The sequence below is a fragment of the Sparus aurata genome, chromosome 1 (genome assembly GCF_900880675.1).
Source record: "Sparus aurata chromosome 1, fSpaAur1.1, whole genome shotgun sequence".
Taxonomy (NCBI): domain Eukaryota; kingdom Metazoa; phylum Chordata; class Actinopteri; order Spariformes; family Sparidae; genus Sparus; species Sparus aurata.
Window position 1 is genome coordinate 17,373,802 of NC_044187.1, and position 14,024 is coordinate 17,387,825.

At 38.4% G+C, this 14,024-nt stretch overlaps 1 protein-coding gene and 1 long non-coding RNA gene across 2 annotated transcripts; both read left to right on the plus strand.

The window, feature by feature from the left end:
• The first annotated feature begins 169 nt into the window (after positions 1-169).
• LOC115589792 (uncharacterized) lies at positions 170-874 on the plus strand. Its single transcript, XR_003985596.1, has 2 exons — positions 170-240; positions 378-874. It is a non-coding gene; the product is annotated as an uncharacterized LOC115589792 (long non-coding RNA).
• Positions 875-5,153: 4,279 nt separating this feature from the next.
• Positions 5,154-6,212, plus strand: LOC115589525 (threonine-rich protein-like). Its single transcript, XM_030430460.1, has 4 exons — positions 5,154-5,211; positions 5,327-5,400; positions 5,523-5,585; positions 5,723-6,212. The coding sequence occupies exons 2-4, from the start codon at positions 5,344-5,346 to the stop codon at positions 5,891-5,893; spliced, it is 291 nt and encodes a 96-aa protein (XP_030286320.1). The 5' UTR covers positions 5,154-5,211; positions 5,327-5,343; the 3' UTR covers positions 5,894-6,212.
• Positions 6,213-14,024: the final 7,812 nt, after the last annotated feature.

Sequence of the window (14,024 nt, forward strand, 5' to 3'; positions counted from 1 at the left end):
GCTGAAGGAAGTATTTGTGCTTGGATGCCTCCTGAGCCTCGCTCTGGCTCAGCCTCCAAGTGAAACATTCTCATTCTCAGTATCAACACAGGTGTCTTTATATGGTGATACAGTTACTGTTAAGGTAATAGCATAATGTGGGCAGTATCAAATGTGTGACTTGTGCATTTTCTGCAGATGGAGGAAGCACACAAACGAGTTGCTCGGTCAGACTCTAGCTCTAGCTCTGACTCTGATGAGGTGAGTGTTTTCTCTATCCTCTCGAGTTCAACATTCAACACACCTGAATGTCAACGACTGTAAAAATCCTTAAAAACTCCTCTGCTGTATGTTTGACAATTATTTTTTTTATTGTCCTGAACTGTACCACCACCCAGGCTACAACTACAACTGCAACTACAACAGCAGCTACAACAGTGAGTCCCCAACTGCTCCAGCTCCTTCTTCAGCTCCTACAACAACTTGCAACCACCACTGCTGCACCTACAACCACCACTGCTGCACCTACAACCACCACTGTAGCTACTACTACTACAGCTCCTCCATAATCACACAGTTAACCTAAAAATAGTATTGTCATGACGCTGTCTTAACCTGAGTGTCAACAGCAGCTGGTTCAACAACAGTTGATCAGCTCATTCTTCAGCTTTTACGGCAATTAACTACTACTGCAGTGCTGACTATTATACTGAATCAGCTACTTCTACCACAAGATAAAGTCTTAAAATCATCCAGCGATCAATAAGTCAGTGACAACCAGTTTTGAATAACAACAACTGCTTTGTTTTTCAGCCAGTTTGTCATGACAGCTGTTTTCTTTCTCTGTATTCTCTGTACAGCCTGCTTAATAAATTTCACAAATGCAAAACCTGAACTGAGTATGTTTGTTTGTCTTGTTTTTCATATGAGACACCCTGATAAAGCTGTGTAGAAAGGTGTGAATCATAGAACTATTGTTAGACAGTTTCACCTGACTGTGTCTGTGTCTGTCTTGTGAGGACTGTGGTCAATATAAGCCAGTTCTGCTGGCAGTTACAAATATTATATGATTTTCTTTTGCAACTCTACATTTATCGACATCTCCTGAAAAACAAGAAAAAGGAAATGGTTGACGTGTTAGAAACATTGTGATTGAACAGGAAAAAGGTTGTTCACATATGTAACAGTCTACATCTCATATGCACATATTTGTAATAAATCTTTACAGAATAGAATTTTAATAAAGAACACATTTTGGCAACAAACAAAGTGCTTTAAATGTCGATGTATACTCTACTGGAACAATAAACTATTAACAGCTAACCTTCATTTGTAGCCTCTCCAGAATTAACCACAAAGAACAATAAAAATCTGAAAATTGCGCAAAAATGACTAACAGTGACCCGGCAGCAGGTGCAACAATCAGCATGCTGCTGGTACAGTCAAAAGAGTTCATGTAAATGTTACGTCCACTCCCGTATTTCATTTTTCTCCAGTTTTTCTATATTGATTTTATCATAGTCTTAAGATGAAGGAAGTTTATTTCCGATGAACCAAACTCTGTCAGATATAAACCAAACCTTCAGTTTCTGTTTGCAAGTGTTGCACATAAAGCTTCTCCTTCTCCTCTTTGAGCAGGAAAACGAGACAGCAAACTGGCAGACAGAGAAAAGATGTAGTCAATATATGTTTATTATTTCTGGACATTCAAGTTCAGCATTTTCCCTTGAGTAAATAAAGGAATACACAAATCATTCAAACTATACTGAAACATTATCAAGCTTTCTCCCTTATATTTATACTGATTTATCATCATATTTTCATTGTATAACTAAAAAGTAATTGATTTTTTTTCTTGCATTAACAAATGACAATGGCAGTACCAGACAATACTAGACTAGAAACCATCTTGCTATGGGATCACAGCAGCCTGATGCCTGTCAACATGTTGATGTTCTGACAATTACTCAGTAATCATTACTATGTTATTACATGTATACTCAGTACTGATAGGTCAAACCACACCCATCTCTAAAAACAACATTTATTTTGATCCAGACCACACAGCTGTAATGTTTTGTGACTGCATCTTGCACAGTTGTGACTTTAATATCATGACAAATATCTGTCCATAGACAGAAGGACATACGGCAAACACCTGACAAAATGCTCAGTTGCTTCTGTGATAGTTCAGGCTACAAAAGTTGTCTGCAGGATCACATTTTACCGCAAGGACACACACACATACACACACCGACAATGGCGAGAACATGAAAAGCCATGAGAAATGAGAAATTGAAGCTTTGGGACTCACTCCCTCCCTGACACACTCTCTAAATCCCAACATTTGTTACAGCCCCACCAAATCCCCAAATATGACACAATAAGATGGCAGAAATGCAAAACCTCCTTCTGACTTCAGAGTGGAAATCCAACAAAGATAACTCACACAGCTACTGATGAGTATATAATCCATAGTGTATTCCTGTCAGATAGGGCAGGTACTATAGGGCAGGTCCTGTTGCATAACTTTGTAAATGTTGAATGTTTTTTGGTGTATTTTGACGGTGAAGCATTAAAGTTTACAAAAGCAAAAGTAGTATAAGAGATGTCAAAGTCAAGATCTATGGTCAACAAAGTCCCACACCAGCAGGCTGACAGACAGCTTCTTCCCCTGGGCCATACAAACTACAAATACGAACGGCCCCCCCCCCCGCCAAGAACAAACCCAATCTACCTCCTCCTACCTCCCTTTAGCACCTTAAAGGGCTATATATATATAATTTATTTATATTTATATTACTATTTGTTCTATGTGTTGCTTTTTTTTATTTGTTGCTGCGGGAGCACCCTAAATTTCATTGTACTCTCCTGTACAATGACAATAAAGACTATTCTATTCTATTCTATTCTCTATCAGTGGTAAACCACCGACATGTGACTTTGTCCATTTAACAAGAAGCTATTCTAACAAAATACCTGAATAGTTGACAGAAAAAAGAAGCTTGCACAAAGAACGTGAAGGCTTTCACATGAATCATGTTTAGGGCAAAACCACTTCACTGTTTCCCAACAGCTATTAGATTAGTTCAGAGTCTGAGAGTTCAGAGATTAGTTCTGAGTTTAGGATAATCCCCCAATAGAATTCATTTCATCACATTTCAAATGAGGAAGAAATATCAAAACACCTGTGACAGCTGATTGACCAGATTTTCTATACATACTGTTCCTAAGCTTTCAGTGTAGCAGGCATTAAGAAAAAAAAGAAAATGGATCAAATCATTAAACCTGTATATAGAACATATGTAATGTACGTCCTTTCTGCCTTGTTTGTATGTTAAAACATCAGAAAAACATAGTTTACAACATTAAACATTGTATTACTGTACAGTAATATTCTGAGTGACAATCTCTGATTAGTTGTACTTCTTTACAGGTGCTTGTCATTTCTCATTTTCATACAAGGTTCCCTGGCAGCTTTACATCTGATAAACTGGCAACATGATAAGTCCATTTCATGGCTGATTTTTTGCTGAACAAAAGCATATCATGCACATGGGGTAAGGAAAGTTGAAAAGTGGCTCAATAAAAGAGTCCATTGGATTACAATTTGAGACTAATCCAGCTGGCTATACTGCATTATTTATGAAGTGTTTTATATGTTGTATTTATCATAATGTCCAGGTGTCTCTGATCATTACCTGGCCTGTCCACCCCTTAAAATGTGTATGATGAAAATTTCATAATAATCGCAATTTCCCAACATCTCCATATGTTGATGAGACGTCAACAGCTCCTGTAACCGTATATAAGAAAAGCTCAACATTCAGAGCAACATGACAACATCGTGGCCGAGACAGTCTGCTGAAATTGACTTGAGGGTAATTAGTGTTTTGTTTTTGTATTTTTTGTGCGTAATTTTGCCGATTTTCTTACCAAAGCTCTTCATCTGATCAAGTCTTTATCATTTTCTTTTCAACAGGTCTGATCACTGTAACCATGCTGAAGGTAGCACTTGTTCTTGGGTGCCTCCTGAGCTTCGCTTTGGCTCATCCTGTAAGTGTTTGCTCAATATAAACATCAGCCTTCTTATATTTTGATACAGTTACTGTTATAGTAATAGTAATAGTATAATGTTGGCAATATCAAATGTGTGACTTGTGGATTTTCTGCAGATGGAGGCAGCACACAAACGAGTTGCTCACTCAAGCTCCGGCTCGAGTTCAAGCTCGGAAGAGGTGAGTGCTTTCTCTGTCCTCTAGAAATCAACATTCAACTCACCTGAACGTCAACGACTGTAAATGTCCCTCGAAACTCCTCGGCTGTGTGTTCAACAGTGAATGTTTCTGATTTTCTTGAACTGTACCACCATCCAGGCTACAACTACAACAGCAGCTACAACAGTGAATGCCCAGCTGCTCCAGCTCCTTCTTGCCCTCTTACAAACTACCACTGCAGCTACAACTACTACTACAGCTGCTCCATAGTCACAACATAAATCTAAAAATAGCATTAATGGTTTTGACTTTTTAATCAGCTTTGTTTTGGGTCAAGTCTTAATGATGCTGTTTTAACCTGAGTGTACTCACACACATTATTTTAGTTCTTGTGGACTTGTAGATCAACACCACTGTATTCTCTGCAGTATGTGCTGAATAAACTTCATCAATGGAAAACATGGACGTAATATCTTTTTATTAAAATCTTTATGTATGACAAACACTAATGAAGCTGTGTAGATCTATTGTGTCTGACTCTTGTGAGCAACACATACTGTACGTACTTCTGACATATTTCTCACCTGATGAAACCTCGGCCGTCTCAGGCAGCTTTACACTTCGATAAATTGACAAAATGAAAAGTCAGTTATGGATATCATGCAGGTTGGTTAAGGACAGTTCCAAATTAGCAAAAACAGAAAAGAATAAAGATGTATAACAATGTGAGACAAATCCAACTGGCTATCATCATTTATTTACAAGGATCATTACAGTAAACACGTTGTATCCATACTGCACAGGTGTGTCTCTGAGAACTATCCAGACTATTTCCTCACCTTAAGCTTTGGATGTGGAAGATTTCATAATATTTGCAATTTCCCAACAATGCAATATGCTGATGAGATGACATCAGATCCTGAAACTGTATAAAGGAAACGTTCAACATTCAGAGAAACACAACAAACCCTCAATCATCTGCAAGACAGTCTGCTGAAGTTCTGAAGATCTGAAGGTAACTGAATATTCAGATTTTTTTTTCTATGTGAGGTTGGTTAAAGGGTGATTTTACTGATATTTTGGGAAAAAAACTGTTCATCTGATCAAGTCTATTATTTTCCTTTCAACAGGTCTGATCACTGTAACCATGCTGAAGGAAGTATTTGTGCTTGGATGCCTCCTGAGCCTCGCTCTGGCTCAACCTGTAAGTGAAACATTCTCATTCTCAGTATCAACACAGGTGTCTTTATATGGTGATACAGTTACTGTTAAGGTAATAGCATAATTTGGGCAGTATCAAATGTGTGACTTGTGCATTTTCTGCAGATGGAGGAAGCACACAAACGAGTTGCTCGGTCAGACTCTAGCTCTAGCTCTGACTCTGATGAGGTGAGTGTTTTCTCTATCCTCTAGAATTCAACATTCAACACAGTTGAACGTCAACGGTTGTAAAAATCCTTAAAACTCCTCTGCTGTATGTTTGACAATTAATGTTTCTTATTGTCCTGAACTGTACCACCACCCAGGCTACAACTACAACTGCAACTACAACAGCAGCTGCAACAGTGAGTCCCCAACTGCTCCAGATCCTTCTTCAGCTCCTACAACAACTTGCAACCACCACTGCTGCACCTACAACCACCACTGCTGCACCTACAACCACCACTGTAGCTACTACTACTACAGCTCCTCCATAATCACACAGTTAACCTAAAAATAGTATTGTCATGACGCTGTCTTAACCTGAGTGTCAATAGCAGCTGGTTCAACAACAGTTGATCAGCTCATTCTTCAGCTTTTACGGCAATTAACTACTACTGCAGCGCTGACTATTATACTGAATCAGCTACTTCTACCACAAGATAAAGTCTTAAAATCATCCAGAGATCCATAAGTCAGTGACAACCAGTTTTGAATAACATTGTTTTTTAACAACTGCTTTGTTTTTCAGCCAGTTTGTCATGACAGCTGTTTTCTTTCTCTGTATTCTCTGTACTGCCTGCTTAATAAATTTCACAAATGCAAAACCTGAACTGAGTATGTCTGTTTGTCATGTTTTTCATATGAGACACACTGATAAAGCTGTGTAGAAAGGTGTGAATCATAGAACTATTGTTAGACAGTTTCACCTGACTGTGTCTGTGTCTGTGTCTGTCTTGTGAGGACTGTGGTCAATATAAGCCAGTTCTGCTGGCAGTTACAAATATTATATGATTTTCTTTTGCAACTCTACATTTATCGACATCTCCTGAAAAAAAAGAAAAAAGAAATGGTTGACGTGTTAGAAACATTGTGATTGAACAGGAAAAAGGTTGTTCACATATGTAACAGTTTACAGAATAGAATTTTACCCTCAAGTTTAAGTATTGTTTCTTTAGAAACATTTAATTCAACTACTAATTGTAATAACAATCCCTGCATAAAAGTAGGTAATTTCAAATCTGAGTAAATATTAAAGGGAAAACATATGTTATATATCATACTGTGAAATTAACAAAAAATACATTTTGGCTACAAAATTAAAATGCGCATGAAGCGTCTCCTCTTTCAGCAGGAAATGGAGGCAACAAACTGTCAGACAGAGAAAAGCTGTTTCAATATATGCTTGTTTTTTTTGGACATTCATGGTCAGCATTTTCTCTTGAGTAACTAAAAAGGAATAAATAAGTCATTGAAATTATACTGACAGATTATCAAGATATATCTCTTATATTTATCATCATATTTTCAATGTGTAACAGTAAGTATTTCATTTTTTTTATTCTTATACCCCGGCAGTTTAGTCTTTATAATTAAAAAATTAAGCTTGTGCTGTTTACAGTGCACAATATAGGAGACAGGCAAAGTGAGGAACACTATATGTGAGGAATGCACATGTATGTACGATAAACAAACTGAGCTGTCCACCACTCAGCGCAGTGTCTGGTCATTTTGAGGATGTCCCTCAACGCCAAAGAGGAACCACACTAGCACAATGTCATGACAACTTTTGTGGAACAATTTAAGCACTAAAATGAGTATAACCCTCTGGAAAAAATATGATAACTTTTTACAAATAACAGCTTGTACGATTAATTACACACACCTTATGGAATCCAACAATAACTTCTTGCAAGTGTTAAAAAATATTTGTTCTCTACAGTGTCTCAAATCACATATGATGGAATAAAACCCAAATATGACTCAATTTACAGCAGACCTCAGTTTCTTTAGATGTAGCAAGACAGGAAGCAGGACATGATTAATTTAAAATGATTTAAAAAAAGAAAAAACATTGGCACAGCATAATTCTGAACTGAAATACTGGCATTAAAAAAATGGCAGTACCAGACAATATTACAGTAGAGACCAGCTTGCTATGGGATCACAGCAGCCTGACGCCTGTCAACATGTTGATGTTCTGACCAATGACTCAGTAATTATTACTACGTTATTACATGTGTACACACCCTTGTCCAAACAGGATATTTATTTTGATCTCAACCACACAGCTGTAATGTTTTGTGTCAGCCTCTTGCACAGTTGTGACTTTATCATGCTGACAAACATCTGTCCACAGACAGCAGGATGTACAGTAATGAAGCTGTGTAGAAAGGTGGATGTTGAAGAAATGACATGGATGGATAGATGGATGGATTGATATAACAGCTTCTATATCTGACTCTTGTAATGACCACATATCACATTTCACACCTGAGGAAACCTCAGTCATCCTTGGCAGCTCTACACTTTGCCAAATTTACAAAATGATGAGACAGTCTTATAGCTTGTTTATGCTAAACACAAAAATATCATGCAGGTGGGGAAAGGACAGTTTCAAAATTGCTGAACAAAGACCAAAACAAATGCATTAAAAGTCACAAACATGAAGAGTCCATTGGGATTAGAAACTGAGACTAATCCAATTGACTCAATGGACAAAAGCGTTGTTTATGAACTATGTTATATACTGTATCTTTCATATTGTCCAGGTGTGTCTGATCATTACCTGGCCTGCCTATGGCCACACCTTTTAAAAAGTGGAGGTGGAAGATTTCATAATTAGGGCATTGACCCATAAATGCAATATGGGGATGAGATTACAGCCACTCCTGCAACTGTATATAAGAATAGCTCAACATTTAGAGCAACACAACCTCCACGACCATCTGCGAGACAGTCTGCTGAAGTTCTGAGGGCTTGAGGGTAATTATGAGTCTTTTGTTTCTGTATCTGCCCTGGAAGTGTGATGAAATATAATTTTAACTGATATTTTGGAAAAACTCTTCATCTGATCAAGTCTCTTACTATTTTCCTTTCAACAGGTCTGATCAACCATGCTGAATGAAGTATTTGTGCTTAGATGCCTCCTGATGCCTCCTCTGGCTCAGCCTGTAAGTGAAACAGTCTCATTCTCAGTATCAACACAGGTGTTTTTATATGTTGATACAGTTACTGTTATTGTAATAGTGTAATGTGGGCAGTATCAAATAGAGATGGACCGATCGATCGGCAACCGATCGCAATCGGCCGATAATGCCCCTATCGGTTTTGATCGGAGTTCTCAAAATAGATCAAATCAGGCCGATCAGATGACGTTTCAAAATAGAGACAGTGCATTGACTGCATGCAGGGTGGGAATTTCACGGCGGCCATGGCCGCTGTTGCCCCGCACTTTGGCCTTGATGCAGCGTGAAAAAAAGCTCATCGTACGGCCGCAGTGGCCTCTGTGCCCCTGGTCCGGTCAGCGTAGCGGGCTTGCCTTTAATTACAGCCACCCGAGTGCACAGTAGTCACTCACAGTAACTTCAGTGAGTTCGCGGTTCGCGCAGGTGGAGTCTCATCTTCACGATGATCTCACGTGAAAGCCTCTCAAACAGCAGCAACGTCTCAAAACAGAAGAACGACACTTACAGCACAGCGAGCGAGCGCAGCCGGTCTTGACATGATACGTAACTGACTTATGTGGTAGGATTTAGTCCGGTAAAGTTGGAAATATATTCACAGATTCGAAATTCCCGGATCAATAACTCATAAGTGAAACCTTGTTAAAACACAAACGACGGCTCTTTCCTACTGTAGTAAGGAAGACAACGAGCTACAACCGTATGTTAATCAAAACGAGCGTCTGGACATTATTTCTGGTCTCTATGGTCAGCCGGCTGTGAGACGAGGGCGCAGGGACCGTCTACAAAGTGCAGCACTGAAAAGAGAAACTACAAAAAATTCAATTACTTCACTATTATTCAGAGTGTAGTGTCACCAAAATCATTCCACACATCAGTGGTCTCCTGCTGGTTATTCTACAATTTTTTGTTTGGAAAAAATGTGCTTTTCCATAATTTTGGGGAATTTCTATTGGGTGAAATATTCAATAACACTAATATTCAGTGTGGTGTCACAAAAATCACCTCACCCTAACCCTACTTAACAAAAACTACTTTCTAATGTAACTTTAACTTGATTTTGGTATTAAAAAAATGTTTTAATACATAATCCATGTCTTATTATAAATTAGGATGTTATGGTATCAGTCTGAAAGGTAAATCAACACATTTTACTCAGTGGCCTTTGTGCCCTGTCATGTGGCCTTGGTGCCCCTGAGAAAAAAAAGTGTAGGCCAAATGGACTTGCCCCTAAAATGACAAAATTCCCACCCTGACTGCATGCATTCCCACTAGTAAGCTACAGTTACTCTATGTAAGCTGAGTCCAAGTTGTCTCTAAGAGAGTCTCTAGAGTGTGAAATATTGCACATTGCCTCAGCCTGCAACAAAACGGTGGTCAATTCACGATACTTTCTTATCTCCTAATTGTTATGCTTAATAATACAATGTCAATGTTGTGTAAGAAGAATCATTAATTAAATATATGAAAGTTACACAAGACAACAATATAGAAGAATTTATGGATTTGACACTGTGATCAGTGATCGGCAATATCGGGATCGGCAGATACTGCTTTTGGTGATCGGTGATCGGCCCCAAAAATCCTGATCGGTGCATCTCTAGTATCAAATGTATGAGTGTGACTTGGGGATTTTCTGCTTAAACGAGTTGCTCTGTCAGAATCTGGCTCTAACTGTGACTCCAACGAGGTGAGGTTTTTTTCTATGCTCTAGAATTCAACATTCAACACACCAAATTATCGACTACTGTAAAAATCCTTAGAAACTCTTCTGTTGTGTTTCTGTCAGTCAGTGTTTCTGATTTTCTTGAACTGTACCACCATCCAGGCTACAACCACAACTACAGCGGCTGAAACAGTGAATGCCCAACTGCTCCAGCTCCTTCTTGCCCTCTCACGACCTGCTACTGCTCCACCTACAACCACCACTGCAACTACTACTACAGCTGCTACAACTACAGCTGCTCCATAGTCACAACATACATAAAAACTAAACATAGTATTTATGGGCACCAACTTTTTAACATCAGCTTTGTTTTGGGTCAAGTTGTCATGATGCTGTTTTAACCTGAGTGTTCTCACACACATTATTTTAGATTGTTTAGACTTGTAGAACAACACCACTGTAGTCTCTGCAGTTCCAAGTTAGCAAAAATGAAAAAGAAAAAGGAAAAAAAGTTGGATAACAATCTGAGACAAATCCAACTGGCTATCATCGATTATTAACAAGGATTATTAAAGTAACCGCAACTACGCAGCATATTTCCTCACTTTGAAATGTGGAGGTGGAAGATTTCATAAAAATGGAAATTTCCCAACAATGCAATATGCTGATGAGATGACATCAGATCCTGTAACTGTATAAAAGAAACGCTCAACATTCAGAGAAACACACAAAAAAAAACCTCGAACATCTGCGAGACAGTCTGCTGAAGTTCTTAAGATCTGAAGGTAATTCAATCTTCTGATTGTTTATTTTCTATGTGAGGTTGGTTGAAGGGTGACTTTGCTGATATTTTGTAAAAAAAAAAAAAAAACTGTTCATCTGATCACGTCTTTATCATTTTCTTTTCAACAGGTCTGATCACTGTCACCATGCTGAAGGAAGTATTTGTGCTTGGATGCCTCCTGAGCCTCGCTCTGGCTCATCCTGTAAGTGAAACGTTCTTATACTCAGTATCAACACAGGTATTTTTATATGTTGATACAGTTACTGTTATTGTACTAGTATAATGTTGGCAATATCAAATGCGTGACTTGTGGATTTTCAGATGGAGGCAGCACACAAACGAGTTGCTAGGTCAGACTCTAGCTCTAGCTCAAGCTCGGAAGAGGTGAGTGTTTTCTCTATCCTGTAGAATTCAACATTTAACTCACCTGAATGTCAACAATTGTAAAAATCCTCAAAACTCCTCTGCTGTATGTTTGAAACTTAATCTTTCCTTTTTTCTTGAACTGTACCACTACCCAGGCTACAACTACAACTACAACAGCACCTGTAATATCGACGGACCTGTTGCTCCAGCTCCTTCTTCAGCTCTTACAACAAGCTGCAACCACCACTGCTGCACCAACAACCACCACTGCAGCACCAACAACCACCACTGCAACTACAACTAATAATACAGCTGTGACCACCCCTGCCGCTGCTACAACTACCACTACCCCACCATGCTGTTAAACACTATTAATAATAACTGAACAGTTTAAGAAACAGTTTTTTAATAAAAATCTTGGACTTTTAAAATGTCTTTGTTTTTTGAACTTGTAGTGGTTGACACTCCTACCTCTAAAGAAAGAAAAATACTCTTGTAAACATTTGAATGCTTCTTCACTAGGGTAAGGTACTGAACTCTGTACTTTTAAGGGAACCAATTGAATGACATCAGTACTTCCGAGTACCAATACACAATCAATCAAACGGTGCCAAATTCCAGTACCTTATAGTGCATCTGTAGAGTACAGAAAGGAAGAGAGAGAGGGCGAGGTGTCACCCCCGCCACATGTAAAATGCAAAGCTGACCAACATCCAGTAGGTACAACAGTTACCATGGTCAAAACACATGAAACCAGCCATCTTTTTCTATTTCTTAGATAACAACACTGGATATTTCAATGATAAATGAAGCTGTACAGAAAGCTGTGTTGTAGTTAGGAGATAGGATGGAAGAAACACATCCACCGTTTCCCAGAACTATTCTATCCGACTCTTGTGAGCAACACATACTGTACTTACTTCTGACATATTTCTCACCTGATGAAACCTCGGCTGTCTCGGCAGCTTTACACTTTAATGAATTGACAAAATGAAGTCAGTTTTATAGCTGGGTTTATATACTGAACAAACTGATATCATGCAGGTGGGTTAAGGACAGTTCCATATTAGCAAAAAAAGAAAAGAAAAAAAGATGTATAACAAGCTGAGACAAATCCAACTGGCTATCATCAATTATTTACAAGGATCATTACAGTAAACACATTGTATCCATCATACTGTACAGGTGTGTCTCTGAGAACTACCCAGACTATTTCCTCACCTTAAAATGTGGATATGGAAGATTTCATAATATTTGCAATTGCCCAACAATGCAATGTGCTGAAGAGATGACATCAGATCCTGAAACTGTATAAAGGAAACGTTCAACATTCAGAGAAACACAACAAACCCTTGATCATCTGCAAGACAGTCTGCTGAAGTTCTTAAGATCTGAAGGTAATTAAATCTTCTGATTGTTGATTTTCTATGAGAGGTTGGTAGAAGGGTGACTTTGCTGATTTTTTGGAAAAACTTTTCCTTTCAACAGGTCTGATCACTGTAACCATGCTAAAGGAAGTATTTGTGCTTGGATGCCTCTTGAGCCTCGCTCTGGCTCAGCCTGTAAGTGAAACATTCTCAAAGGCAGTATCATCACAGGTGTCTTTATATGGTGAGACAGTTACTTTTATTGTAATGGCATAATGTGGGCAATATAAAATTATTTGTGGATTTTCTGCAGATGGAGGCAGCACACAGACGAGTTGCTCGGTCAGACTCTAGCTCTGACTCAAGCTCGGAGGAGGTAAGAACCTTTCTCTATCCGCTAGAATTTAACATTCAACCAACTGAATGTCAACTATCGTAAAAATCCCTAAAACTCCTCTGCTGTATGTTTGACAACATCTGATTTTCTTTAAGCGTACCACCATCCAGACTACAACAGCAGCAGCTTCAACACTCAGTCCACAACAGATTGTTGATCTTCTCCAGGCCCTTTTTGCCTTGCTTCAGTCACAAACAACTACTGCCGCACCTACTACAACTACCAGTGGAGCTACAACTACTACTACAGCTGTAACCACCCCCGCCCCTGGTTAACCAATGATCAATAAGTGAATTTATACCAGTATTTATTGACTTTGTTTTTTCTTTCCTTTGGGTAGATTTGACATAACTGTTTCTTTCTGTGATTTCTATTGTCTGCAGTATTTGCTGAATAAACTTGATAAACAGAAAACATGGATGAAATATGCTTTTCTTAAAATCAATGTGTATGAGAGACATTAATGAAGCTGTCAAAATGTGCGTTAATGATATTAGATAGTACACACTGCAGAGAGATTTTAATAACATAAATAGAGAAGATAAGAAATAAAAAACTTGTCTGGTTTCTATATTTCTTGTACACATTTCAACACAAGTACTAGTACTTACTGTATTTTCCACCTGATATCTGCAATACCTTCATCTGACACAGCTACAAATGTTGCTTAATAAAAAAATCTTTGGACTTTACAAACCTCTATGGGTGTTTTTAGAACGTGTAGTGGTTGAAACTCCTACTTTTAGAGAGCACCCTTGTAAACATTTGAACCCTGTTTCACTAGGGTTGGGTACAGAACCCTGTACTTTTAAAAACGAACCAATTTAATTAAATCAGGAGATGCCAATTCTGGTACCTCATAG

What these genes read in the sequence shown, in the direction of transcription:
- LOC115589525 (XM_030430460.1), top strand. Translation starts at nt 5,344, where the DNA reads ATGCTGAAGGAAGTATTTGTGCTTGGATGCCTCCTGAGCCTCGCTCTG. An exon ending in GCCTCGCTCTGGCTCAACCT is followed by an intron (nt 5,401 to 5,522) that starts GTAAGTGAAACA and finishes CATTTTCTGCAG; the next exon opens with ATGGAGGAAGCACACAAACG. An exon ending in CTAGCTCTGACTCTGATGAG is followed by an intron (nt 5,586 to 5,722) that starts GTGAGTGTTTTC and finishes ACCACCACCCAG; the next exon opens with GCTACAACTACAACTGCAAC.